General features: G+C 51.1%; 1 protein-coding gene across 7 annotated transcripts in view; it reads right to left on the bottom strand.

Annotated features, from left to right (window-relative positions):
* Window positions 1–26,205, bottom strand: part of KDM2B (lysine demethylase 2B) — a 128,928-nt gene extending 102,723 nt beyond the window's left edge. For all 7 annotated transcript variants that reach the window (XM_029052924.2, XM_029052954.2, XM_029052937.2 and 4 more), the window contains exons 1-6: window positions 25,987–26,205; window positions 24,758–24,902; window positions 20,957–21,035; window positions 18,825–18,871; window positions 7,163–7,341; window positions 6,136–6,242 (exon numbers count right to left, since the gene is read on the bottom strand). In XM_029052924.2, the coding sequence (XP_028908757.1) occupies window positions 6,136–6,242; window positions 7,163–7,341; window positions 18,825–18,871; window positions 20,957–21,035; window positions 24,758–24,902; window positions 25,987–26,019 (590 nt within the window). In that variant the 5' untranslated portion in view covers window positions 26,020–26,205. The remainder of the gene's footprint in view (window positions 1–6,135; window positions 6,243–7,162; window positions 7,342–18,824; window positions 18,872–20,956; window positions 21,036–24,757; window positions 24,903–25,986) is intronic.
* Window positions 26,206–27,918: the final 1,713 nt, after the last annotated feature.

The raw sequence follows: 27,918 nt of genomic DNA, 5'->3' as shown, positions 1-27,918 counted from the left end.
GAGAAATCACTGCAAGTTAAATGAACACAACGAAATGGCTGCTCCCAAATGCCTGGAAGACTCTGGGACTAGGATGAGATGCAATTAATGTATCTTTCCCAGGGGTTCACCCAAAGTGAATATGACTTCCAGAAGGTGAGCCTAGGGAAGAGGAGGCGGCTTTTCAAGAGAAAGGCAGTGTAACCTATAGAGGGTTTGAGCCCAAAATAATAAAAATAAACATAGTATTTCTTAAGCACTTACTTTGTGTTAAACACTGTACTAATTGCTGGGGTAGATATAAGATAATCAGGTCCCACATTAGGCTCAGAGTCTAAGAAGAAGGGAGAACAGGTATTGAACCCCCATCCTAAAGATGAGGGAAGTGAAGCACATAAGTGACCGTCCCAAGGTCACACAGCAGACAAGTGGTGGAGCCACATTAAAACCCAAGTTCTCTGGCTCGCAGGCCAGTGCTCTTTCCCCTAGGCCATGCTGCATGATATGGTCAGCCGTTTTTATGAACTTTGCCACCCTGAAGCAGAATGCCTAGGAGAGGGGGTGGGTGAGGAAGGTGGCCTGCCATCACTCCAGATCCAGAACAGAGCTGATCTGGATTTTTTTTTATTTCAGGGGGAGGGGGTCAGGGTCTATTTTTTGTGAAGGCAGAGTGTGTGTTTTGTTTCCAAAAGGAATACAGTCCTTTTTGACTTCCCAGTTCTTCTCCCCCAGAATAAGAGAATTACTCTGAGTAGGCAGTCTGTGATTGAGCCAGCCCAGCTGCATAGGCTTCTTGTTCATTCATTCAATCATATTTATTGTGCACTTACCATGTGCAGAGCACTGTACTAAGCACTTGGGAGAGTACAACAATAAACAAATTCCCTGCCCACAATGAGCTTACAGCCTGGGGGTGGGGGGAGATCTACATTAATGGAAATAAATTACAGATATGTACGTAAGTGCTGTGGGGCTGGCGGGGGGGGGGGGGGGGGGGGAAACGGGACACAAAGGGAGGAAGTCAGGGCAACCCAGAATGCAGTGGGAGAAGAGGAAAGGAGGGCTTAGTCAGGGAAGGCCTCTTGGAGGAAATGTGCCTTCAATAAGGCTGTGAAGGTGGGGGGCGAGAGTGTCTGTTAGATTTGAGGAGGGAGGGTGTTCCAGGCACTCTGCCCTCAGACCTCATCTTCTCCCTCATCTTTACAGGTCTCCCTTGGGGCCACTGGCGGGCAGATTTGGCCTTACAACATTTCCACAAAGAATCAATCAAGTTCAAGTTGATTATTTTCCCATCTCCTGCCAACACCTCTGGCATATGTACCAAAGGTGCCTGATGGGCAGTGCCTCTATATGAGACACCACTCGCTTCAGCTGGCTCAGGACAGTATGCGGAGGCAGGTCGAACAGCTCCCTCGTGCCAGGACTGGGGACCGCTTTGGGTCCACTCAGCTATTTGATTTTGAACATGATGAGGAGGAAAGGGGAGAGCAGGGCAGGTATTCAACACATCTCCCCCTCCTTCCCCTGCCATTATCTGATAAATGAATAAACATGACTTTATAAAAAAAGGTTTTAAATAATTATTAAGTGGCAAGGGGAAGCAGTGTGGTCTAGTGGAAAAAGCACGGGTCTGGGAGTCAGAGGACCTGGATTCTAACCTGGTTGCATCACTTCTCTGCTGTATGGCCTTGGGCAAGTCACTTAACTTCTTTTTGTGCTGGTCAAGTCACTTCTCTGTGCTCAGGTAACTTATCTGTAAAATGGGGATTAAAGCTTGAGTCCCAGGTGGGACACGATTTGTGTCCAACCTGATGAGCTTGTATCTACCCCAGTGCTTAGTACAGTACCTGGCACACAGTAAGCACTTAACAAATGCCACTAAAAAGATGTACTTTTTTTTCATTTCCCACTCTTGAAAGCACATGTTTTACTTGGATTTCAATCTCTCAGTGTCACTATTTACAGCAGAAAATATAGTAGGGGACTTCCTGTTTCACTCTTACTTGGCTTTTATTCCAACCTTGCACATAAACCCAAGAAACTTACCTGCTCCCTGTTGTTTCTAAACATACTTCACAAAGTGGTGTGGCCTTATGGAAAGAGCACAGTCCTGGAAGTCAGAAGATTCTGGGTTTTAATTCCAGGTCGGCCACTTGTGTGACCTTGGGCAAGTCATTTAACCTCGCTGTGCCTCAGTTCCCTCATCTATAAAATGGGGGTTAAGGCTGTGAGGTCCACTTGAAACAAGGACTGTGTCCACCCTGACTGTATGAACCTCGGCACTTAGTACAGTGCTTGGCACATAGTAAGTGCTCAACAAATACCATTTTTTTAAAAATAAAAAAGTAAAGCTGACTGCACCAGGCAAAGGTTGAGAGTTAGCTCCTTGCTATGGGATTGGATGTTTTACTCTCCTAGGCTCCCAACAGTCTCAAAGGTGCACCTCGATACAGATACCATTTCTCAGCCATTCAACACATTGGGAAACTGAGGCAAAGGAAAAGTCACCAGTAAGCACCAATTACTCAGCAACTGACAGGGAAGGATAAGTGCTTAACAAATATCACTTAAAGTATTTATTAGCCTTCTCTCTCCAAGCGGATACATAGGCAGGCCATTCGAACTACCCCTCATCTTCCTCCTCAACTGGCTGTGAAGCCAGTGAGGCTAGATCAAACTGTCACAAAGCCAACACCCTCCCTCTCCCCCTGGCCCCCAACACCCCTACACCCCCACACCACGGTCCCTTTTGGGGGTCACTTCCAGCTACAGCCCCAGAGCTGGCAGCAGGCTTGCTACCACGCATAAATGATCTCTTTACTCAAATGAAATGCCAATGACTGATGAAGAAATTTATTCTTCCCTACAATTTGCCACCTCTGGCCTGACTTAAACCCTCCACTATACATACAGCTCTGTCTTAATGACCTGGGTGCCCTACGGCCTTTTCTGACAGAGCATGGGCCTCAGTTACTTCATCTGTAATATAGGGATTAAGACTGTGAGCCCATGTGGGACATGGATTATGTCTAAGCCAATTAGTTTGTATTTATCCCAGCGCTTAGTACGGTGCCTGTTTCTAACCCATTAAAAAAGAGTAAAGTTGACTGCAGCAGGGAAAGGTTCAAGGTTAGGTCCCTGCTACAGGATTGGATACTACTTGCTACTCTGCCTGGCTTCCCATACCCTCAAAACTACACCTCGATGCAGATACCATTTTTCAGCCACACTACATATTGGGAAACTGAGGCAAATGAGGTCACCAGTATGCACTCAAGAACCAATAGGGAAGCTTAAGGATAAAAACCAAACCTTGCAAATGACTTCTCTTTTGTCTTTCTAGTTCCTGCCCAGTCCTTCTCTTGCCTCGTTTCCCTGGTCTGCACCCAGGCCCCTTTGCCCATCCAAACATCTCCACATGTGCTTTCCATTTCAGGACTCCACTGAGCCCACTCTGTGAATGCCCCACAGTCTCCTTAGGCACCATCACCAAGTTGCACTGCCACAGCAAGACAGAGCTAACTTGGAGCCCGGTAGGTACCAACAATACCTCCCTGCAGACCACATATGTGTTAGTATTTCTGGTCTGCTCTGCACACAGTAAGTGCTTAATAAACACAACTGAATTAATAAACATGATTGAACTAAAAAATATGACTGAATGGGCCTCTCAGACCAACTTTTGGATGAGAGAGCAGAGTGATTAGTTGTAAAGCACCTAGATGAAGTTCTGAGCCTAGGGAGGGAAGGGTGAGGCCAGGTAGGATAGGCCTGGGAGTCAGAAGGATCTGGATTCTAATCCCGGCTCCACCACTTATCTGCTGTGAGAGCTTGGGCAAGTCACTTAACTTCTCTGGGCATCAATTATTTCACCTGTAAAATGGGGATTAAGACTGTGAGCCCCATGTAGGATATGGACTGTGTGTGGACTGATTAGCATGTATCCACCCCAGTGCTTAGTACAGTGCCTGGCGTCTAGCAAGCACTCAACAAATACCATTTTAAAAAAGAAAAGTAGGAAGGGGAGAGGAAGGGAGAAATGAGAAGAACCTGGCTGGAAGCCTCAGGAAGGAGGGTCACGCTGGCACTGAGAAGCCACTGATGGCCCTGGAACATGATGTCACATGCTATGCCAGACCCGCACGCAGCCTGACAAGATGATGTCATTCGCACCATTCTGCAGAAGTCTGTGTCTGCCTGAACCTGAAGTGTTTCTAGGGTGCAGGGAGAGGAGGGTCCCCACCCCTCCATTGTTTCCTAGCTGCCACGTTCCCCTCCCAGGTCCCCATGAAGGCAGGCGCCTCTTCAGAACAGGGGGATTGGCAGATAGGGTCCGAGGCGGGGGAAGGCCGGATGGTTTTGTTGTGGGCCGGGAACATGTCTATCAACTCTGTTCAATTGTATTCTTATTCTCCCCCAAGCACTTAGTATGGTGCTCTGCACACAGTAAGTGCTCAATAAATAACCGTGGGTTATTAAATAAAAATACCAGCTATGAAGACCACCTGGTGCTGTATCCACATCCGACAAAGACACCCCAACACATAGCTGGACTGTGCAGTAAAAAACCAAATGGCCACCCTTCTCTAAGTCTGATATGTATACTTACGCTTTGAGATTCAAATATCTCTTTTGTCACGAGAATAAGTAAATCTTGGACCTTTGACAAGATCTTGGTCCTAGGATCCCAGAGTGTAAGAAGGGTGGGGCATGGCCCCCCGCAGAATAATATCTTGGGTATGAAGCCAGCCTTTTAGGGCTGAATGGATGCTGGAAGTGAAGCCAAAATAACTTCACTTTTTAGCTACTCTGAGGGCTCCAGGATAAGAGTCCAAAGTGTTTGCTTTTTTACCCCTTTCTGGGCTCTGGAGCCAGTTGCGGGCTGCCTGCATCCTAACTAAGGACCAAGGAGTGTTTTTGCTCCTGAAGATCCTGTCTTCTAGAAACTTTGCCCCAAAAGCCCCCTTAAATTTTTGTCCCATCTGCATCTAAAATAAACAGTTGGCTGCTTTGCTGGGGTCTCTTCACCACAAGCAACCTCTGAGCCTCAACTCCAGCCCTAATTTAGGTATCGTAGTCAGCCTCTCGGAGGGAGTCATCCGGAAGCTTCTGGCCCAAGGCTATCTCTGGTTGTTATACCTGGGGCCTAAGCACCAGCTCACCTTGTGCCCCTACTTCACTTCTGATCCCATGTTTCAGAGGCTCACATCCACTTCAACCATCAGCCTTGACCTGGGAAAAATGTTTTTCCCCTGATGCCCTGACCCAAATCCCATGAGACCCTCAAGTCCTCGAGAAGAGGAATGACTTGGGACTAACCTGGGCACTACCACCTCATGGCTACTGTTGGAGGCAGAACCGGGCCAGAGGGTTCGGCGGGAAACAGACCACCTGACAAGTTAAATAACTCGCATTTACCTGTAGGTCCCTGGAGGTTAGCGAATTCCAGGTGATTTGAAGACCGGGGATCATTAGAGCAAAATAATCTTGTGAGGCAACAAAGCACATCCGCCAGCCTGCCTGTCTGCCCACAAACACACCAACTTGTAAGAATCTTTCTTTCCCATCAGGTCTGCTCTAGTGATCAAGTCGGTGTGCTGAGGACACTGAGAGGAGTCACAGGGGGTCCCCGAGATGAGAGGGTAGAGGTCCAGAGTCAACTGCTGGAGTCCAGGGATTCAACAAAACATTCACTGGGGTGGGAAGGAAATCACAGCTTCCTCTAGTCACTGGCTACAGCAGCTAGAAGCCTGTGTCCGTCACTCACTCCTCAAACCCTCTTCCGGCCCTTTTTGGAAATCCCCCAGCTCCTCTCAGCCAGTAGGAGGGCTTCTGCTCCACAATGAGATATCCAGACTGGAGTCCCAGAACCTGCTCATTTCACCAAGATCTCCTGATATCACCCAGATCCTTGGCACCATTCTCCAGCCAAAGGGTCTGGGTCACCATGAGCCGCACGGGGCGGAAGGGTGTGTGTCGGTGCATGTGTATAAAAGAGTGGGGAGGATGACGAAAGTAAACAAAACCAATTTCAACTTCAGCCCCCTACCGGTAACAAGCAAACAGCCCCCTACCCTGAGTTGCTGCCAGAGCCCAGATGGATGGGAGCCTGGCCCCTGCCACCCAACCTGCCTCAGCCCGCACGGGCAGCCTTACTTTTTGACTTTGGGATACTTCATCTCAGCGATGGCGTTGGTGGCGTCCGTCTGCCTCTCCTTCAGATGCTGGGGCCACATGTTGTCCACCCAATCCACCAGGTCCACCTGAAAGCCATGCCATATCCTCCATCAGGGTTGTGGGGCGCCTGCAGGGGCTGCCAGCTCCCTGACCATGGCGGGCTTCGTCGTCCTCTCTCCCATCTCATGCCCTCTGCCCAGGGCACATGTAGTTGAGCTGTACCCTCCTCTCCCTCATCTGACAAAGACTCACTCCAGGGGTCAGGGACGGCGAGGAGAACACCAGAACCAGGCCCTAACCTGATTCTATCTTGACCACACCTTTTTATGGGAACAACACCCTGCTCCACTTTCTAATCCAGATTCCTTTCCCACCCAGAGGAGCTGCTTCATGCTTTCCCCAGCAGATGCTGCAGTTTGAGAAGTAACACAGCCTAGCAGAAAGAGCCCAGGAAGGCCTAAGAGGCAGGACACCTGGGTCCTAATCCCACCTCTGCCACTTGACTGCTCTGTGATCTTGGAAAAGTCACTTAACTTCTCTGTGCCAGTCTCCTCATCTGCAAAATTGGGATTAAATACCTGTTCCCTTTCCCGCATGTCTATGAGCTCCACGTGAGACAGGGACTTTATCTGATCCTATTAGAGTGTATCTATCTCAGCACTTTGTACAGTGCTTGGCACATAAGTGATTAACTGACACCATAGTTATTATTAGACTGTGGGCCCCAAGTAGGAGAGGTAGATTGTCCAGCCAGATTGTCATGCATCTACTCCAGTGCTTAGCACAGTGCTAGGCACCTAAGAAGCACTTATTATTATTGCTTCTCTTCTCCGCTCCCTGAGTTGCAAGAGGAATGAGGGAAAGCAAAAGAAGCCAGGAAAATGATGGCCAGGGAGGAGTAGTCCTCTGGGAAATGGATGGGAAGTTGTGGATGAGGGAGAGGGTCTCGGAGGGGCAGGAGGGGCTGGAAGACCAAGGCCCAGGGTGATCCCACCCCGGGTCATACCACGTTGGGCCGCTTGACGACATTCTCCAGCTTGGTGTGACTGAACTCCAGGCTGATGACATTGAAGAGTTTCTCCCGCTGGGCCTCGGGGGTTTCATAGTAGCGCACAAACTGGGACATGCTCATCTCCGTGCCTCTCTGTGTGTTCACGTCCATGACGTCCACCATCCGCCGGCTCCCTGAGGGCAGAACCCACACATGGCCCCGGTCCCTGGTCAGGACTGAAGGGATCTGCAGACCTCCTGGGTCTCTCCTCTGGGACCTGACCGCAGGGAGGGTTTCCTGGGTGAAGCCCGCCTTCCTCCCTTCCCCGCTGCCATTCCTCCCAGATGCTCAGGTTGCCAGAAAAAGCTCTGGCCCTGTCGGGAGCCCAAACTCTGAACTCAGTGCCCAGGCCTCAAGCTGAGAGCCTGCGCTGAGGCACAGAAATAGCCCAGCAACAGCCCAGCTCTCAAGGGCAGTGAGGGTTTTGGAGGCAGCCTGAGCTTCTGGCTCCCTACCACTCTCCAAGGAGGCCCGCTCTAACCATCCCACGCACAACAGGAACGAGCAACCACAGGTGAGACCAGCTGAGCGTTTCTAATCCTGGCCCATCTCTAAAGCCCTTTTCCTCTTGCCAATGATCTCCTTCATCTAAGGTTCAAATCTAACCCCTGGGCTCCAGCGCAAGGTGTTTTTTTTCCCCTTTCCTATGGGGAAATCCAAGTGAAGGCAAGAGGATAAACAGCGAGGCCCAGAGGATAGAGCACAGGCCTGGGAGTCAGAAGGACCTGGGTTCTAATACAAGCTCCATCGCTTGTCTGCTGTGTGACCTCCAGCAAGTCACTTCATTTCTCTGTGACTCGGTTACTCATCTGTACAGTGGGGATTAAGACTGTGAGCCTCTTGTGGGACAGGAACTGTGTTCAACCTGATTAACTTGTAACTATCCCAGCACTTAGTACAATGCCTGGCACATAGTAAGAGCTCAACAAATACCACAGGAAAAATAAGAGGAGCCTTAACTCAGATCACCGCCCCCACATAGCCTTGGGCCGTGGTGACTTTGCTTCCGGCCTCAGAAGCGGGAGGGGGTGGGTTTGAGAAGTTCCTCTCTGGGAGGGAGGCTGCTATAGGGCTGCAGGACACAGGCAACCGGCTGACACCGGCTCCGGCCCAAAGAGCCGACAGCTAGCTCATCTCTGGATCCTGCTGACCCCAGCTGAAGAGCCCTCCTGCTCTTTCTCTCCATGAGGGATCTGGGAATGTGGTGGGCTCAGAGTGGCCCATGACCGTTGCAGAGGAAGGGGGCAAACCCGGCTCATATTTTGTTCCCCAAGCAAAAGAGAAAGTCAGAGTTTTGACTTTTCCTTTGTGGAGACATCCACAAGGGGGCATCCCAAAACAAAGCGAGGGAGGTGTGTCAGGACCTAGCTGCGGGTCCCTTCCATCCCCTTCCTTCCCTTTTCTGGAGGGCAGGCCTGCCTTCCCCTTGCAGAGGGGTCTCCTTGAAGCTCCAAGAACCCACCTCCTCCATACCAGGAGCTCTGACTCTATCACTCCCCCTGAATCACAGCCATAACTTCGTGGCTCAGGGGAAAGAGCCCGGGCTTGGAAGTCAGAGGTCGTGGGTTCTAATCCCAGCTCTGCCACTTATCTGCTATGTGACCCTGGGTAAGTCACTTCTCTGGACCTCAGTTCCCTCATCTGTAAAATGGGGATTATGACTCTAAGCCCCATATGGGACAACTTGATGACCTTGTATCTACCTGAGCGCTTAGACCAGTGCTTGGCACATAGTAAGAGTTTAACAAATACCATTATTATTATTATTGTAACTTGGCTTAAAGCATCTTTCTCTCTCCACTTTTTCCCAATTTGCCCCGCCCTGTCCTTCCTCAGTTGACTAATATGAGGCAAAGAAGAGAAGCCCTCAATGCACACTCATTCCTCCCCTCTCCTTCAGGGGGGACAGGGGTCAGAGGAGGAGGACAAGCCTTTCGAGTCTTTGCAGCTCCTCTCTTCCTGGGCCCTGTGCATAGATCACCAAGAGACAAGGTGAAAAGTCAAACTACCAGCATTCCCAGCACTGCCACCTTTCTTCTTCCTAGTGTGCCCCATGCATCGCAGGCTTCCCTCCTGCAGCCCCTGCCTCCCAGTTCTCCACCCCATTCAGGGACTGACTCTTGCTCTCAGCCTGTGAGGAGTTCACTCTGGAAAGGGCTTAACTCTTCCTGGGGTTGCCATGGCCCAGGCTTTGCTGCACTCCTGCCGACGCCAGCCTGAAGCTATGAGGAGCTTCATGGGGAGGTAGGCTGAGGGTGACTGTATTAGGGACTGGAGTGCTGGAATGATGATATGTGGGGCTGTGCCACTCTAAGAAGAACTGGACAGCACCAAGATGAGTTGCCTGAGGCCAAGGACTACATGAGAAGCAGCAAGATCTAGTGGCTAGAGCACAGGCCTTGGGAGTCAGAAGCCCTGGGTTCTAATCCCAGCTCTGCCACTTGTCTGCTGTGTGATCTTGGACTAGTCACTTCACTTCTCTGGGCCTCAGTTACTTCATCTGTAAAATGAGAATTACGATGTGAGCCCCATGTGGGACAGGGACTATGTCCAACCTGTTTAGCTTTTATCTACCCAGTGCTTAGTACAGTGACTGGCATATAGTAAGCACTCAACAAATATGATAAACAATGACAAAACAACCTCAGTTAGAAGTCACTCCCAGTCTATAACCAGGTGGGCCGGCAGGACATACGGGGTCGACTGCTCCATGGGAGTTGCTCAGGAGGGCCAGGGGCCCAGAACCCACAACTACAGTGACATGTTGGGCTTCACCCGGTGCCTTCTGGGGCTTCCAAGCCCTTTGACAAACTTACTGCCCGGCACTGCAAAGCTGGTACCATGGGGGTGAAGTGGAGCAAAGGAACCACCACATTTCAACAATGGCATTCAGCAGCTTAGGGCAGGGAAAAGCAGGGCAGACAGTTCAGCCCCAATTGACCCAAGGGCCCCAAGGCTGCTCCAACCATCTCCCCACTCCCTCGTGGGCAATGACTTCAGGCAGAGCAGCAGTGGATTGGCTATGGGAGAGGATCTGGCATTGCTGTTGCCTGGGCAGGGGCAGAGTTCACTGTACCTGGAGATGCCAAGCAGTCCTCAAAGAAGTGGTGGTAGGAATACTAGTAGTAATAATACTATTATGAAGCAGCATGGCTTAATGGAAACAACCTGGGCTTGGGTGTCAAGTCATGGGTTCAAAACCTGGCTCCGCCACTTGTCTGCTGTGTGACCCTGGGCAAGCCACTTAACTTCTCTATGCCTCAGTTTCCTCAACTGTAAAATGGGGATTAATACTGGGAGCCCCACAGGGGACAACCTGATGAGCTTGTATCTACCCCTGTGCTTACAACAGTGCTAGGCACATAGTAAGCACTTAATAAATACTGTAATTATTACAAGTAGTAGTAGTAGTCACATTCATGGAGAGCCCACAATGCTATGTAGTATACCAGATGGACTGTCAATAATAAATTAATATTTATTTATATTAATGTCTGTCTCCCCCTCTAGACTGGAAGCTCACTATGGGCAGGGACTGTATCTGTTTATTGTTATACTGCATTCTCCCAAGCACTTAGTAGAGTGCTCACACAGTAAGCACTCCATAAATATGATTGAATGAATAGGTGCTTGGGAAGTACAGAATAATGAAGGGACAGTTCCCTGCCCCCAAGGAGATTACACTCTAATGAGGCACAGACAAACTGGAATAAACAGTGTAATGTAATGCAGACCCAAAGAGTCGCTATTCTTAGTAATATACATGGGAGACACTCCCCCGCCGCAAAAAAACCTACCTTGAACATCCCTAATTCCTTTTCCTGAAAGGACTTCTCTTTTTCCCAGGAGCCCAGAGGGACACGCACATGCTCGCACCCCCCCACACACACACCCACAACCCCCCACACCCCCAGTTCATGCACACGCGCTCTCTCTCTCCAAAAATACAATAATGCATGTCCCCTCCCCACACATACACACACACTTTGGGGGCCAAGTGTCATCTGAAATCTTTATTTCTCCCTGACTCAAAAGGAAAGACTGGGGGGAAGATCACCACCAAAGGGGGTTGGGCTCCTGGGTTCCTCCCTCAGCTCTGCTCCTTGGGCTAGTTCAAGCCAAGAGAAGGCATATCAATACCCTTTTTTTACAGCGGTATTTATTAGGCTCTTTCTATGCGATAGGCACTGTTCTAACCACTGGGGTAGATGTAAAATAATCAGGTTGGACATAGTCCACTTCCTATGTGAGACTCACAGTTTAATCCCATTTTACAGATGAGGTAACTGAGGCACAGAGAAGTTAAGTGACTTGCCAAAGGTCAATTGCAGACCTTTCCTTCCAGCTGCATTCTGGAGAGCTGTGAGTTTAGTCACCCAAACTAGATCCCCATGCCTGGTTCACAACCCCTGTGCCCCACTACAAGCTAGGGTGACTTCAGGGGCTTGCGGATCCCAGAAGTTCAGGTGAGTTTTGGACCCATCAGAGTGGGGTCTTAAAGCCCATCTTGCCCATAACCTCATCCAGAGACTCCTTAGCCATATGAACTCCTGCACCACAAGTGACTTTGGCTCTGCTTGCCGGAACCCGGAGAACTGAATTCAGAACTGACCCAGACAAGAGTCCCCTAGAGCTACCCTGCAACCACTCCCTTAGGGTTTGGTTGGAGAAGGTCATGGATTCTAATCCTGACTCTGCCACTTGTCTGCTGTGTGACCCTGGGCAAGTCACTTCATTTCTCTGTGCCTCAGTTATCTCATCTGGAATATGGAGATTGAGGCTGTGAGCCCCACTTGGGTTCAACCCGATTTCTTCTATCCATCCCAGCACTTAATATAGTGCCTGACACATAGTAAGCACTTAATAAATATCATAATTATTTGGGGGACCCAAAACCCTGTCAAAATGCAGGTTGGTCACGCTACCCACTGCCAAATCATCTGATGACCCAACGAAAATCACAAGGGTGGAAGATTAAAAGCCACCTTGGGGGGACTATCCTGCCATGCTGCTTTCTGTGCCTCAGTTTCCCTTCACTTAGGCCTCCCAAGTCCCATTTGCTGACAGGTGCCGAGTGGGTTTCTGGCCGTTGCACCCTGATAGCAAAGAAATGATTAGCTGTTCCACCAGTCAATCATCACAGTATTTTTCAAGCGTTTATTCTGGGCAAAGCCCTAGTGCTTGGAAAATACAAGAGTTAGCAGACACGATCCTTACCCTCAAGGTGCTTACACTCGAACAGGGAAGTCAATCTGGTACCAAGAACTGTCCTTGGCCTACTGAGCAGGTGATGGTGACTCACTTCCGAATAAAAGGCTCATTGTGGGGAGTAATAATAACAATAATTATGGTATTTGTTAATAATGTTGGTATTTGTTAAGCGCTTACTATGTGCCGAGCACTGTTCTAAGCGCTGGGGTAGACATAGGGGAATCAGGTTGTCCCACGTGGGGCTCACAGTCTTAATCCCCATTTTACAGATGAGGGAACTGAGGCACAGAGAAGTTAAGTGACTTGCCCACAGTCACACAGCCGACAAGTGGCAGAGCTGGGATTCGAACTCATGAGCCCTGACTCCAAAGCCCGTGCTCTTTCCACTGCGCCACGATTTGTTAAGCACTTACTATGTGCCTGGGGTGAATACAAGCAAATTGGGTTGGACATAGTCTCCGTCCCACATAGGGCTCAGTCTCAATCCCCATTTTACAGACGAGGCTACTGAGGAACAGAGAAGTAAAGTGACTTGCCCAAGGTCATACAGCAGACAAATGGCACAGTCAGAATTAGAACCCATGACCTTCTGACTCCCAGCCTGCTCTCTATCCACTACGCCATCCTGCTTCTGCAGGAAAGGTGGCAGGGCAGGGGACATTTCTATCAAGTCTGTTGCACTGTACTCTCCCATGCATTTAGTAGAGGGCTCTGAACCAAGTTAGCGCTCAATGTACCAATGATTGACTGCTAGATAAGGCCCTGTGAAGCCATTAAGTTTTTGCCAAAATTTCCCCCTCTCAATGATGGCTGGAGTTTCTAAGTAGGCCAGCCAGCCACCCTCCCAGCTCCCCCTCCTTCCCCTTCTCATCTCCATTTGTATTCTTGGCTCCCAGCCGCTGCACACATCAGACACATTCCAAGCACGGAAATTAATCTGCTGCCCTGAGCTTTAAAGGCCCCTTGCTCACTCCAGAGACCAGGGTGTGCCGGGCCAGGAGCCAGAGGAACAGGACAGTAACATTGTTAGTGTCAGCTAATTGAAAGGTGTTTAAATAGAAAGACCCAATGTTTGACCTCAGGTGGTCAGCACAAGCTGACTCTGCCTCTACCAGCCCCTTCCCTCCCTTGCCCCACCCCCTCACTACCACACCCAGCACAAGAGCCCAAACAAGAGGGCCAATGCTCTGTCAACTCACTCTGTGGCCAACAGAAACTTCCTTGTCCTAGAAAGAGAGGAATTCAGGGGATGAGCAGCAGCATTGTCTAGTGGAAATAGCATGGCCCTAGGAGTCGGAGGGACCTGGGTTCTAATCCCAGCTGTCACTTGTCTGCTGTGTGACCTTGGGCAAGTCACTTAACTTTTCTGTGCCTCAGTTCCCTCATCTGTAAAATGGTGACTGAGACTATGAGCCCCATGTGGGACAGGGAAAATGTTCGACCTGATTACCTCGTTTCTATTTAGTACAGTGCTTGACACACTGAACAAATACCATAATTATAAATTATAAACGGTGATATCCCTGGTGGCATTATTGTAGTTATTGCTATTAATTACAATAGCAAATTTGGTAATAACGGTACCCTGTTTCAAAGCACTATCTACGCCTACCTGGATCTCTCTCCATACCCTTGAGAGGCTCTTTGTGGGGCACTGACATAATAATAGTAATAATACTTAGTAAGCGCTTACTATGTGCCAAGCACTGTTCTAAGCACTGGGGTAGATACAAATTAATCAGTTTGGACACAGTTCCTGTCCCATGTGGGACTCATGCTCTTATCTCCATTTTTTACAGATGAGGTAACTGAGGTACAGAGAAATTAAGTGACTTGCCCAAGGTCTCACAGCAGACATGTGGCGGAGGCAGGATTAGAACTCAGGTCCTTCAGACTCCCAGGCCCATACTCTATCCAGCCAGGGAGCAGAATGGGCCAACCAAGGGGTTCCCCAAGGCCAGCACCACCAAGGTGAGCCGAATGCTATCCATTTAGATGGGAAAGGGAAATAAAGAAGCGGGGGGGGGGGGGGGGGGGGGGGGTAAAAGGGAAAGGGCCATTTCCGCTGTCTTCTGTCACAACTGCAATCACCCACCAGCGGCTTCAGTGCCAGGCCCAGGGCAGGACAGTGGCATTGGGGCTTCTGCCATTACTGCTGCTCCTGCTGATTGGGGGTGGTGACAGGCAGAAGGATGCCCAAAGTTACCACAGGTCCAGCGCTACAGTGCCTTTTCAACTCAGACCCCCGGGGCTCCAGCCTGCCAAGCCTCCAAAACTGTGGCTCTAGAAGCTAGACCTCAGAGGGCCTGGCTTGCAAAGGCCCACTTCACCCTGGGCTTCTTCTGGTTGCCCACCCACACCCCTTCTAAGAAAGCAAGATATGTATTAATGCATCCTTCTCTCTCTGTCTCCCTCCTGCCGGCAGAGATGGACGTATATCTTAATCGCCACTTTTATTTTTAGAGGACCAGATATTGGGCTGGTTGGCCATCTTATTTATGTTATAGGCTGCTTTCAGGGGTCTGGCTTAAACAAGATGGAGGCCATGTTGGAAGAAAAGTGCCTGAAGCAGCTGGTCTCCATGACAACTGCTAACAGGAAGAGGGAGAGGGACAGTTGGACACAAGGGCAGCCTGCTGCTCTGGGCAAACCAATTCCAATTTCAACAGGGAATGACCAAGGCTAGTCAGTTGGGGCCCCTCGGGTGGCCTCTCCTCAGCCCTTTCCTGGTGGCTACTCGTATGGCTTCTTCTCCTCCTCCTCCTCTCTGGTTTAATAGAGAGAGGGCTGTGCCCGGCCCCAGGGCCCCACCCAGTTCAGCTTCACCAAGGACTGTGAGACCTCGAATGTTGGTTCCCATTTCCAAAATGGGATGACAACAGCACCGTCCCTGGGGTGTTTCAAAGGATCAAGGAGCTCTGAGGTTTTTCCAACTCCTTGGTAAAAAGCTGCCTTAGAAACCAGAGGTTTACTGTAAATAATTTACGGATGGAAAAAGGTAGCTGGGAGAGGGTAAGTCGCCTGCCCAGGGGAGCAATGCAAGGCAGGAGCAGTGCCAGGAAGAGACAACACAAGTGTCCTGGCTTCCTGAGTTGAGAATCAGGTTTTAGTTCTTTCTCTTGAACGGGAGGGAGCTCAGAGTCGGGAATACAGGGCAGCAGGCAGAAGCCCTGCCACCAATCTCTTCCAAAACTAGCAAAATACTGGGCTGAGGGCAGCGTCTCCCAGGGGCTAGAACTCTAATCCCAATCTTGGCTAGCATCCGAGGGAGACAAACCTGACCTAGGGAATTGGGGTGGGGAGGGTCTCCTGGCTTGCAGTCCCCAAGCTCTGCTAAATCCTAAAAATAGCCCTGCCGGAAACAGCCCAATTCTAACACTCTACCATCCTAATCCCTTCGGTTCTTCAACATGCCACTAATCTTAACCTCCTCCAAAGCCTTCCCCAAGTGGCTCCTCTTCCACCTTTATGTTTCCTAAAATCCAATCAATCCTGACTTCTCCAGCAGGCATTAATACATAACTGCAATTCAGATGGTCTATGAACTCTACATACAGCATTCATTTAATTCATTCTATTTAATTTTCAAGGGATGTCAATTCTTCCTTTAAAATGCAAGGAATACCTAAATGCAGTGGTCTGGGCCATAGGAGTGCCTCCCTCTGTCCCCTTAAACCACCCCTAACTACAATCAGGAGCTTAATTCCCTCTAGTCTGTAAGCTTTTTGTGGGCAGGGAATATGTCTGTTTACTGTTGTACTCTCCCATGCGCTTAGTACAGTGCCCCCAAAGTGCTTAGGCAAAGTGCTTAAATAAAACGAATGAATAATTCAAGCTGCACCTGGAGTGCAGTTAAGGCATCACTTCATCGAGCCCTGGAGCTGCTTTCCCTACACTTTGGCTCCAAGCAACAGCAGTCAACAACCCTGGCTTGGATGCACACAAAATGTGCGAGTGTGCCTGCTGGGGCCTGTGTGGGTGTGCCCTGTCCTGGGCACCAGGGAGGCTGACATTATGTGATGGAGATGGCTGAGGAACCACTTGCCAGTCCCGGCCCTAGTCTCCACTGGTAGTAGGGCTGGACAGCCCCAGGTGGTGGATGCACCTGGGCCCAACAAACAAACAAAATTCTAAAATTCCATATCTAAACTTGCTTCACCAAATGTGAGTCATTCTCATAGTGCAACTGTGGCAAATTTATCCCGATTTACCAAGAAGTGGCCCAGTGGGACCATGCTGTGGGCAGACTGGACCCCTGAACCAGCCGCAAGGCACAGCTCAAATGCCACGGATGGAAACACAGGGACCAACACTAGTTCAATGCATTTTGATCCCATTTCTGAGTTTGATGCTGATCCTAACCTACTTTCTCTGGCATTTGGTCATACTGATACTGCCCAGAATATTCTTGTAAGTACAATTCATTCTGTGGACATCGGTTTGGGGGTTTTCATTTTTTAATTAAAAAAAAAATCCACATTACCCCAACTTTTGGATCAGGATTTACCACTGTGTTATTTATTTTCATGTCTGTCTCCCCTACTAAGATCCTTGAGAGGAGGGATCATGTCTCCTAATTGTACAGAACTCTCCCAGGCACATTCTACAGTGCTCCACACACAGTGCTCTGCTGACTGACTGATGGGTTGTGCCCACTGCTGTGTGGGGGTTCCGTGCCCAAGGTGAAGAAAGACATTCTCTGCAGTCTATCCACTAAGTCCTAATGTCCTCGATCTCAGTCTGTCTGCCATAATAATAATAATAACTCTGGTATTTGTTAAGTGCTTAATATGTGCCAGGCACTGTACTAAGCACTGGGGTGCATAGAAGCAAATTGGGTTGGAGCCACGAGGGGCTGCACACAGACTCAATCCCCATTTCACAGATAAGGTCACTGAAGCACACAGAAGTGAAGTGACTTGCCCAAGGTCACAGAGCAGAGAAGTGGCAAAGCCGGGATTAGAACCAGGCCCATGCTTAGAAATGACATCCACATCCCTCCTCTTCATACCCTATTTGTTAATGAGGTGTATAGCTCCATGATTCTATTTATCGTGATGATGTTGTCTTGTTTTGTTCTGTTTTGCTTTGCTGTCTGTCTACCCCGTTTAGACTGTGAGCCCGTTGCTGGGCAGGGATTGTCTCTATCTGTTGCCGAATTGTACATTCCAAGCGCTTAGTACAGTGCTCTGCACATAGTAAGCGCTCAATAAATATTATTGAATAAATGAACTGAATGAATCCTATACACAATCACTCTCCCCACCTTCACAATCTTATTAAAAACACATCTCCAAGAAGCCTTCCTTGACTAAGCCTTCATTTCCTCTTCTCCCACTCCCTTCTGCATCTTCTTTTGCACTTGGATTTGCTCCCTTTATTCACCCCCACCCTCAGCCCCACAGTACTTATGTACATAGCACCGTGGCTCAGTGGAAAGAGCATAGGTTTAAGAGTCAGAGGTCATGGATTCTAATCCCGCCTCCGACTTTGAGCAAGTCACTTACTTAACTTCTTGGTGTCTCAGTTACCTCATCTGTAAAATGAGGATTAAGACTGTGAGCCTCACATGAGACAACTTGATTACCCTTTATCTACCCCAGCGTTTAGAACACTGTTTGGCACATAGTAAGCACTTAACAGATACCAACATTATTATTGTTATATGCTAAGTTTATTTATTAAATATTAATGTCTGTCTCCCCCTCGAGTCTGTAAGCTTGTTGTGGACAGGGAACATGTCTACCAACTCAGGTATATTGTACTCTCCTAAGTACTTAGTAGAGAACACTCAGTACAGAGCACTCAGTACAGAGCACTCAGTAAGCACTCAACAAATACATCTGATTGATTGATATGGCAAGCGCTGAGGCCTAACCTGAATTTTATAAGCACCAAAATGCCCAGAATGGTGCCAAGCCCACCCCTTCAACCTACATTACCACAGATGATGATGCACTGATGCAAAGGACGATTAACAGCTAAGGCAGATGGGGGGCAAAACTACTTAATAAAACCGAGTTTACAAATGCAAACCCACTTTGGCTCTACTTTTCGTTAACTTCAATTCCAACCGACCTCCCACCTGCATAGAGGGGCTCCCGCCTGTCACACAGTCCCGGAAGAGACCCCGACACCGTTCAGTTCCTGCAGCTGACGCCAGCCAGCCCAGGGCCTGTTCTCCCCACAAGCGATTGGCAGATTGTGGCCAGCCCATCAGTGAGGTGGCTTTCTACTCTCCTATCTTCTTGCCCTGTGGCGTCTCCCCAGGCTCCACCTCTACTTCCTCTACATCTCTGAACACTCACCCGGGGTCGGTCTCCCCCCCCTCCTTCAGTGAATCAGCCCAGCAGGGCATGGCAAAGGGGAACAAGGCTAAGGGCAGAGAGAATACAAAGCAACTCACCCACTAAAAGCTTCACATCTCTGACGGTGAAATCAGGGTCGGGCATCCTGTGAGGAGCAAAAACACCGGGTTAGGAGCTTGAGAATAAACAGCTTGGGGCCACATTGGTCCCTTCAAGAACAGAGGAGAGTGACGTAGTTCATCCGTGTAATGGGACTTGGCTTGCTTCCTGGGGAGTGGGGGCTCACTAATTCCGTCTGGCCCCTCAGCTAAGGATGTCCCAGATCTGGTTAAGCGGGAGGAGGCGACTGGCAAAGTTGGCGAGAGGGACCAGACTAAATGTCCTCATCAGAGTTAGGATGGGTTAGGATGGAGTGGGCCATTAGGGAAGCAGCATAGCCTATTGGAAAAACCATGGGTGGGGGAGTCAGAGGACCTGGGTTCTAATCCCGGCTCCGCCACGTGCCTTCTCTGTGACCGGGCAAGCCGCTTAACTTCTCTGTGCCTCAGTTTCCTCATCTATTCTCCTACTTAGACTGTGAGTCCCATGTGGGACGTGATTATCTTGAATCTACTCTGGTCTTTAGTACAGCGCTTGGCACAGAGTAAGCACTTGACAAATACCACAGTTATTAGGTGGGCACCCCTCCCTTGCCCCCATTAGCTGAAGAAAAGCAATTGTCAACCTAAAAGAAGCAGATTGTCCAAAAGACAGAATGGTCTAGTGGAAAGAATATGTGCCTGGGAGTAAGGAGAGCTGGGTTCTAATCTCAGCTTCACCATATGCCTGCTGTGTGACCCGGGGCAAGTAGCCTGCAAGCCCTGCAAAATGAGAGTTCAAGACCTGTTCTTCCTCCCTCTTCAACTGTTGAGCCCCAGAAACTGGGCCCAATCCAATTTACCCCAGGGCTTAATATAGTGCTTAGCCCACAGTAAACGTTTAACAGACACCGCCATTACTAGTGTAGGTCTAAGACTCCAGATCCCTGAAAGTAGAGACCATCTTATAGCCCAGTTTTTCCTTTGGTAAAACATTCACACACTCACACACCCTCATTTCTTCCTCTTCCACTCCCTCCTGCAAAGGTTCACTTGGCTAGAAAAGCATTCAAAGCACTGAGAAAAAAGGCCAAGTTTTAAAGTCTAGGGACTCATTATCAGTAGCAATAATGACTGCAGCGACATTAATGGCTCTGCCACTTGTCTGCTGTGTGACCTTGGGCAAATCACTTCATTTCTCTGTGCCTCTGTGCATCTGTAAAATGGGGAATGAGACTGTAAGCCCCATGTGGGACAGGGACTGTGTCCAACCCGATTTGCTTATATCCACCCCAGCCCTTAGTATAGTGCCTGGCACACAGCAAGCACTTAATACCACAGTTATCATCATTATTATTATTAATAATCATTAAGAAATTCCTTGTTTAATTTCTACTTCAGATACTCCTTGTTAGAATTTTAACGCCATAATGATGGCAGCAGTGAGATCAATGGCCTCCAAACTTTGAGCTGTGCCAAAAGGCAGAAACTTGTTCTTCGTGCTGGGGAACTTTCCTGCACTCAGTAGAGTGGCTCAAGGCTTTGACAGATCCCAGCGTGGCAGAATGTAAACAACGAGAAAGGGAGATGGGAACAGAAACACCAAGAAATAACCTGAGAACCAACATCAGGGAACAAACCAAGGAGAGCAGCTGAAGGAGGGGGAGATGGGGATAAATTATGCCGACAGGGCAGGCAATGGGCCACACCTGGGTCCTCTGCCCAGTTCTGACAATGACTCAGTGGCCTTGAGAAAAATCCCTTGGCCTCCTGGGGCTCTCCTCTGCCATTTTGCAGCTTCCTGGGGATGGTGAGGCTGGATAAGGCCACTTCCCCAAAGGCCCAAGGCCTGTAGGAAAGGAGCCAGAGTCTAAGCAAAGAATGTGCAAACGGGGCGGGGGTGGAAGTGGGGGTGGGAGGGAGGAGACTTCCCTCTCTGCCCCTCCCCACTCTCACTTCCCCTGGAAACACCAGATTCTGTTTTGGTGTTTTTCCAAACATCAGATAAAAATCAATGGAAGAGTCACCTGGAGACAAGGAGGCTACATACTCTTGAGAGGCTAGGAAGGGAGGGGGTGGAAAAATTCAACTAAGGAGGAGCAGCAGGAAGCATGAGGGATAGTTCATGGGAAGATATGTGGCTTCAAACTTACTCAATTCCCAGGCCATCCTTATTTCGGAAGATCAGGGGCACCCTTAGGGCTTCTTTTTGCACGTACTCGAAGTTGAAATCTGTTTGGACATTTAAAGTAAACAAATCAATCCATTATTTAATGAAAAAAGCAATTTGATAGGAGAACGATTCCACCCGACTCAAATTCTCGGCTACACTTTTTCTTCCCCTAGCACATCCAGGTCCTCTCACTCGCTGCTCTGGAGGGTGGAACAGAGGCATTTTTAGGTGGAGTTTGATCTGAGCAAACCGTGCCAGCTGCCTACCTTCCTGCCTACTCAGCCACACTCAGTGAGTCAAGCCGGTCAGAACTTGTCAATGAGAGTCTGGGGCGAGAGAGCAAGTCTGACTCAAGGGGACCAGGGAATCCAGCCATGGCCACAGTCGGGGAGAGGCAGTCCGCCAACCAGCCATCGGCCAGCCACTAGCCACCAGCCATCTGGGCCTTGGGGGAGGTATATCGCCACTCAGGCACCAGGAGGATTCCACTTTCACTTAAAGACTTAGGGAAGGGCTCCCAGCCCAGCTAGTGTATCTCTGAAGATCTTATTGTTATTTCCCAGCGTGGTGAATGGGAGGGAGAAGAGCTGGTTTCCCTGGAAACTATGTATTTGGTGCCAAAATAACTAGGGAATTGGGCAGAGCCCTGTTGTCTTGACAGTGGAATTCTGCTGCAAAGCATCGCGTGTTTGCTTCATTTGGAGGATTAGGTGATAAATGGCAAGTCGAGAGAGTGGGGCTCTGAGGGCTTTGGCTCTGACCCAATCAAGTCTGAGAAAAATCGACAGGTAGACTTTTCAGAACCACATCCAACCACCATTACTTTCCCAATTCAAGGCCTAGCTGACCTTTCTCAGAGGGGAAAAGTCCCCCCACTGGGAGGAACTGTCTAAAAATTTAATTGTAACAGGAAGCATTCATTGCTTAAAATCCAGCATGGAGAAACTGGGTGGAGGAAAGAAGAGCCTTGTTCACCACTGGCCAGTCCCGTGTCAAGTCCACTCAGAAAACCTTATATGAAGCAAATCCAGGGGAGGGCTCCACAACAGGGGCCTGACCCATCTCTAGGCCCTGGCCCAAAACAACCCATGGGGCTGGGGTGAGCAGGAACAGCCTAGGAGACAACACAAAGTTTTTGGGGGTAACAAACCAGCGAGCCCCTCCCCAACTTTATAAAGGGGCTCCTAAGACTCTTGGAAAGAATCTTTCCCCATGACTAAGAAAACTCCAACCACCAGAAAAGAGGCCCTCAATCCCCCAGACCTAATCGAACCTTGAAAAAGAGGAATAAGCCACAAGGTGATAGACTGCTGGGGAAATGAGTAAGAAGAGTCCAGGACGCAGCAAAGATGTTCAGACAAGCAAACATCACCTAAGAACTACGAAACTCCACCCTGGATTAGTGCAAGAGTTTGTCCAGTCTATGTCAGGAGCACAAGAGGATTCTCAGGAGACAGCTCAGTGCCTCCTAATGTAGGATGGGGAAAGGGGAGTCCGGAGGCGGCAGGTCTCACTGGTTAGCTATTGCCTGACCTCAAGAATGTCAGACACCCCTTTGTTGAACCGGAACTGACATATGTTACATCAGTTACATAATGCAATGGCTTCATGAGGGCACCCGAAAAGGTTCTTTGCAGAAATCCAAAACACCTAGAGAGTGTCACAGGGGCAAGCCCAACTCCCTACACTGCTCTGAGAACTGTTGCATTTCATCCCAGGTCCCTGTAAACACAAACTCCTCTTTCAGGCCACAGGGCTCGGCATCCAGACCTGGCACGGAGGGAGGTTGGAAGTGAAAAATAGAAATACCGAATATAAATGGATCCGATCTGAAGAGAACCGAACATCTGCAAATGGGACCATCCAGTATAAAATCGGATGAATGGCCACTCTAGTCATAAAGGAGTATAGCTTGCCTGCAGTCAACCTGACCTGTAGTAAAGGAACAGAAATGCCTCTGGCCATTGAGAATCTGAGAAACAAAAGATGAAAACCCAACCTCAGCAGCCATTGTAACCAAACTCATAGAGGGAGGCTCCAGTTTTATAAAGATTTAAGGAGGGGAAAGCTTATCGGTGTTCTTACATTTCACAGGGGTGACCTGGGCCGGATAAAAATTAACTAGAAAGACAATGGTCCATTCGGAAGTGATTGCCTCAGTTCAGAGACCCCAAGCTTTTCTCCTGGGGGAACCCCCCCAGCTGGACTGAGGAGGAAACTTGTGGGCAGGGTAGAAGGGGGAAGACCTGAGAAGCTTCCTCCTCGGCTCTCCTCCATCCTCAACCTCGGTCACGGTCTCACACAGGGCCAGCTCACATGGCTCCTTTGTGCCCGGCTTACTCAGCTGACACATGGGTTTGCCCCCTTCACCTTCCTCATTGAAATATTTTATAAAATGTTTTGAGATCTAAGGATGAAAGGAACTGAAAAAAGGCCTCCTGGCAGGAAACTGGGGGCTTCCTGTAGGGTGGGGCCAACATTCCTTCAAGGCCCAAGCCCCCAGGACAGCCCCCTCAGGGGCAGAGTCACAAAAGCCTCAGCCCTTCAGAAATGCAAAAATGAAAATCGCCTTCCCTCAGCAAGCCCAGAAGCCGCCTGAGTGAATCCATCAGGCTTCGAGGAACCCCGCCGTTTTTTAAAAATCTGAGTTCTGGGTTTGTTGGTTCATGAGGGGGTAATATGAACAAAATGAAAAGGGGGGGAAATTTAAATAAAATAGAGAAAAGAACACGAAAAAACCCACGCTGGCGGGAGGGAGAAAGTTAACCGCCCAAGTGGAGGGCGCAGAGTCCTGCGCCGGCTCGGGCCAGACCTGGATCAGGATCGGGTCCCCAGGAGACGCCTAGGGGCGGCGACCCTTGGAGCCGGAGATGCGGATCCCCTGGGCGGAGTTGCTCGGGTCCCCAGTGCAGGGTTGTCCCGGTCCCCCGTGCAGGGTTGCTCTGGCCCCCGGTGCGGGCTTGATCGGGCCTGCGGTGCAGGGTTGCCCGGGTCCCCCGTGCAGAACTGCCCGGATCTCCACTGCAGGGTTGCTCAGGTTTGCGGTGCAGAGAATTGGTCCGGGCTCCCTGTGTTGGTAGTTAGTTGCCCAGGGTCGGGGAGGTGGGAAAAGGGGGGAAGGTGGAGGAGGGTCGAAGCCGGCCGGGGGAATTACCCGGCAATGCACCGAAGAACCTACGGCCCCCTTCCCCCGGCTCTGCCCTCTGTTCCTCGGGGCCCGGGCCCGGACGGCCCTTCGGTCTGCCCTCACTCTCGGCCCGGTGGGGTCGAAAAGCCCACCCGCGGCGTCCTCGGCCCGTTGGATCCGAGGGCTGATGGCCCCAGACGGGGCTTGCCGGAGTCCCGATACCGCTGCAGCGGATCCCCGCGGGGAAGGACCGGCCCTGCGACCCGGGCCGGGTGGGAAGGCGAGATGCTTTGGCCCGGGGAGCGCAGAGACTCCCACCGGCGCACACAAACACACAAACGCGCACAGATGCACACGTAGGGGTGTAGACTCTCTCCCGGCTGGGTCCGGCCTAGGTCCACCGTGCAGCCCACCCCCACTCCCTCTGCCCCATCCCCCCCTCCAACTCTTCTGCCTGGTTTCGTCACCGGATCCCCTGGAATGGGGGATGCGGGCGGGAAATACGAACCCGGCCACAGCCGCCCCACGTGCGCTCGCCGCCGGTTCCTCCGTTGCGCGGCCGGTCCCGGGACCCCCTGCCGGGATGGAGGGGGAGGGAAGGGAAAGGAGAGGGGGATGAAGCAGGGGGGATGATGGAGGGGGGTCCCCTCTCACCTTTTCCCTCCATGGCGTGGACGAAGTCCCCCTGGTACCGTGGGTTGCGCAGCTTCTCCTCCAGGCTGAAGCCCCGGACGCTGACGATCTCCTCCACGTCCGACAGGTCCTCGTTCTCGTCGTATCTCTGCCGGCCGACCGAGCGCTGCGGGACCCAAGCCAGAGACCCGCCACCGTTATTGGGGGGCCCGGGCCGGGCCCGGGGAGAGGGGCGAGCGGCCTCCCGCCCCGCCGTGCAGCCGCAGGGGCCGGCGCAGGTGCAGGGGCCGGGTCGGCTGCCCCTCGCCCCCATGCCACCCGCCGCGACGGCCCCGGCCCACTCCGAATTTTTGACCGGAGCCAGGTCTGGCCCCGCAACCACCAGAGCCGACTCAACCCTCGGACCCCCCGCCCCCGGGAGGCTCCCCACCCCCCGCGACCCTTCGCCGTCTGGAGCCCGGAGCGGTGAGTCGCTCTGCCACCGGGGCACGGAGGAAGGAGCGGGGTTATGGAGGGGGCGAGGGGCACGGGGGCGTTGGGGAGGGGGGCGTGATGCGTAGCGGAAAAGGGGAGGGGGGCGGCGGCCGCCGGTGAGTGCAGACCGGCCAGAGAGAGGCAGCGCCCAACACGGCGGCGGAGGCGGCTTTTTCCCCGGAACCGGGGCCGGCGAGGAACTAGTGGGCCGCCACCGGGGCTCCGGTTTGGACGGCGCACTGAGCCCGCCCGCCCCCAGGGCCGGGAAGGTGGGCGGCTCTTCTCCAGAGCTCCCTTCGGGGGACCCCCCCCCCTCCCCAAACGCACCAGCAGTTGTCTCCATCGGCTGCTCATTTCCACACATACACACACACTTCGTACGGAGCTCCCCTCCCCTTTCCCCAGCTCTCCTTGTCTCGTTCTTCCCACCCGGAGCTCAGCCCTGCAAGCCGCCCCCCCCGGCGAACCCCAATCCCTGGAGAAAATGACTGTGCACACACACACCCCCCACCACCACCACCGCCCCCACCACCCTTCGGCCCCCCGATTCCACTTAGCCAAATGCTCCCCCGCCCCACCACCGCCGCTTCTCCACCTAAGTGTCTGAGCTGGGTATCTCGCAAGGGGACAGGAGTAATCTCTCTGCAGCTGCTGCCTGCTTCCTTTTGCATGCAATTTATTATTTTTTCCGGTCCTCTTGCAAAATACAGAAAGAAAAGAAAATGCAGAAAAATAGATCTATAATATACAGACACAGATAAAAAACAGCTACACACCAATCTTCTTCCAGATTCTTTCTCTGCCTCCATTTTTTTTGGGAGAATTCATCAATTAATTGTCAACACTCCTTCCCCCTGCATTTTGGCGGAGGGGGGGAGGAGGATAGCCAGAGCAGAACAAAACAAAAAAAAAACCACAGCGGAGATCTACAAAGTTTTGCACCAACACTTTGGGGAGATCCGTTTGCAAAGTCCTAGGAAACCATTTTCAGCAGTTAGTGTGGAGGGGGGTGGGGGGGGGGTGGGGAGAAGGGGGAGGAGGGCGGCGACGTCATAATCTCCGGAACGTAAACATTGTTGCCGATCGCCTTCTGAGCTCGGGAGCTTCGGGGCTGGGGGGTGGGAGGAGGCTGCTGCTGGGGGGGGGGGGGGGGGGGAGAATATATGGGTGGGGGGCGGGGACGATGGGGAGGGGAACCCGGAATGCACCAGGCTGCCTTCGCATCGCTGTGTTTTGTTGTTGGGTCACGAGTGTGCTTTTGCACGCAGGCGCTGCTGCCGCCGCCGAATTCTTCCTTGTGATGACTTTTGGAGGGCTGAGTTGGCCAAGACGGCTGTATCTAGGGGATGAGGCAGGAACTGTTTTGCAGAGGCTGCGGTGGGGAGAGCGGGATGCACAGGGACTCAGCCAGAATGCCTGCTCGTGGAGGCGTGGGAGACCTTCCCCCTACACACCCCCAAACTGCAACGCTGTTCCCCCACCTAGGCCCCCCTTCCTCCCTTAGGTCACCTTCATCTTCCCCCTTATAGAGGCAGGCACTCCTCATCCCCACAAACTGCCAGGGTATGGATTCCGTCTTGCTCCAATTTGGAGCAATTGTTGCCGAATTGTACCTTCCAAGAGCTTAGCACAGTGCTCTGCACATAGTAAGTGCTCGGTAAATACGATTGAATGACTGGAGGACTGTACTTTCCAAGCGCTTAGTACAGTGGTCTGCACACATTGAGCACTCAATAAATACGATTGAATGAATGGAAAATGTGAAATCCTAAAAGGGTCCCAGGAGTGAAGGGCACCCGAGGGGCAGAGCAGCTCGGGATGGACGCCCCCCTCGCCATTCAACACGTCTAGTATTGATTTAGGCAGCTGGCAGGGACCGACTTCCTCATGGTGACTGTCAGTTCGTTTCCAGGAATCACTGGGGCCATAGCCTTGCAAGCTTAAATTGGACACAGATTCCCCCGGGGGTCAGATTACGCCTTTGGAGGCCGCTCGTATGATCTTTGAAGGAAATCACTTTAGCACTGAGTGCTGGGTAACCCTTAAGCACACATAACTGACTTTTTTCCACCTCCAGTATAAGCCTGTGGATCTTTCGCGTCTTCCCCCAGGCCCCCGCATCCTCCTTCTTTGGAAAGAAAGGGAAAGCTCTCCGTTGGCCTCTCCCCTGGTGTTTTAGCAGATCTCAAAGCCTGTTTGGAGGGAGGGAAGGAAAGAGGGGCAGGGAGAGGGGTGGGTCTAGAAGGTGGAGGAGGTCAGCTGACCCTGTTCATTCAGTCCTCAGCTCGCCACCGCCACCCCCGAGCAAGCCATTCAGAGATCTGTGGCTCCAGTCTCCGTGATGACCCCTTAGGATCTCCAGTTTGGCTCCGACTCCCAGGTTGTTCCTTTAAATAAGCTTTGTGAGGCAGACCCTGAGGAGGTAATCCCCACAATCCCACTTAATATTGGTGGATTTAGACTCACAGCAATTACCCCTGTATCCCCATTCTCGCTCAACACTGCCTCATTCAAAAAAGAGAATGGCACAGGTTCGTCCACCATATCACTTGAGAAAGTAAATTCATAGAAGGCAGGACACGATTCCTTCCTGAAAGTTCAATAGCGTCCCTTGCATATTTGCATGCCCAATATGTACTCTGAACTGCCTTCCACGGGGATGGGGGCAGTTGGACCCCTTTCATCTCCCGGGGAACCCTTAATGGTCT

Source organism: Ornithorhynchus anatinus, chromosome 2 (assembly GCF_004115215.2).
Source record: "Ornithorhynchus anatinus isolate Pmale09 chromosome 2, mOrnAna1.pri.v4, whole genome shotgun sequence".
Taxonomy (NCBI): Eukaryota; Metazoa; Chordata; class Mammalia; order Monotremata; family Ornithorhynchidae; genus Ornithorhynchus; species Ornithorhynchus anatinus.
Note: the sequence above shows the minus strand (reverse complement) of the source record. Positions and strands in the feature narration are given on the sequence as shown.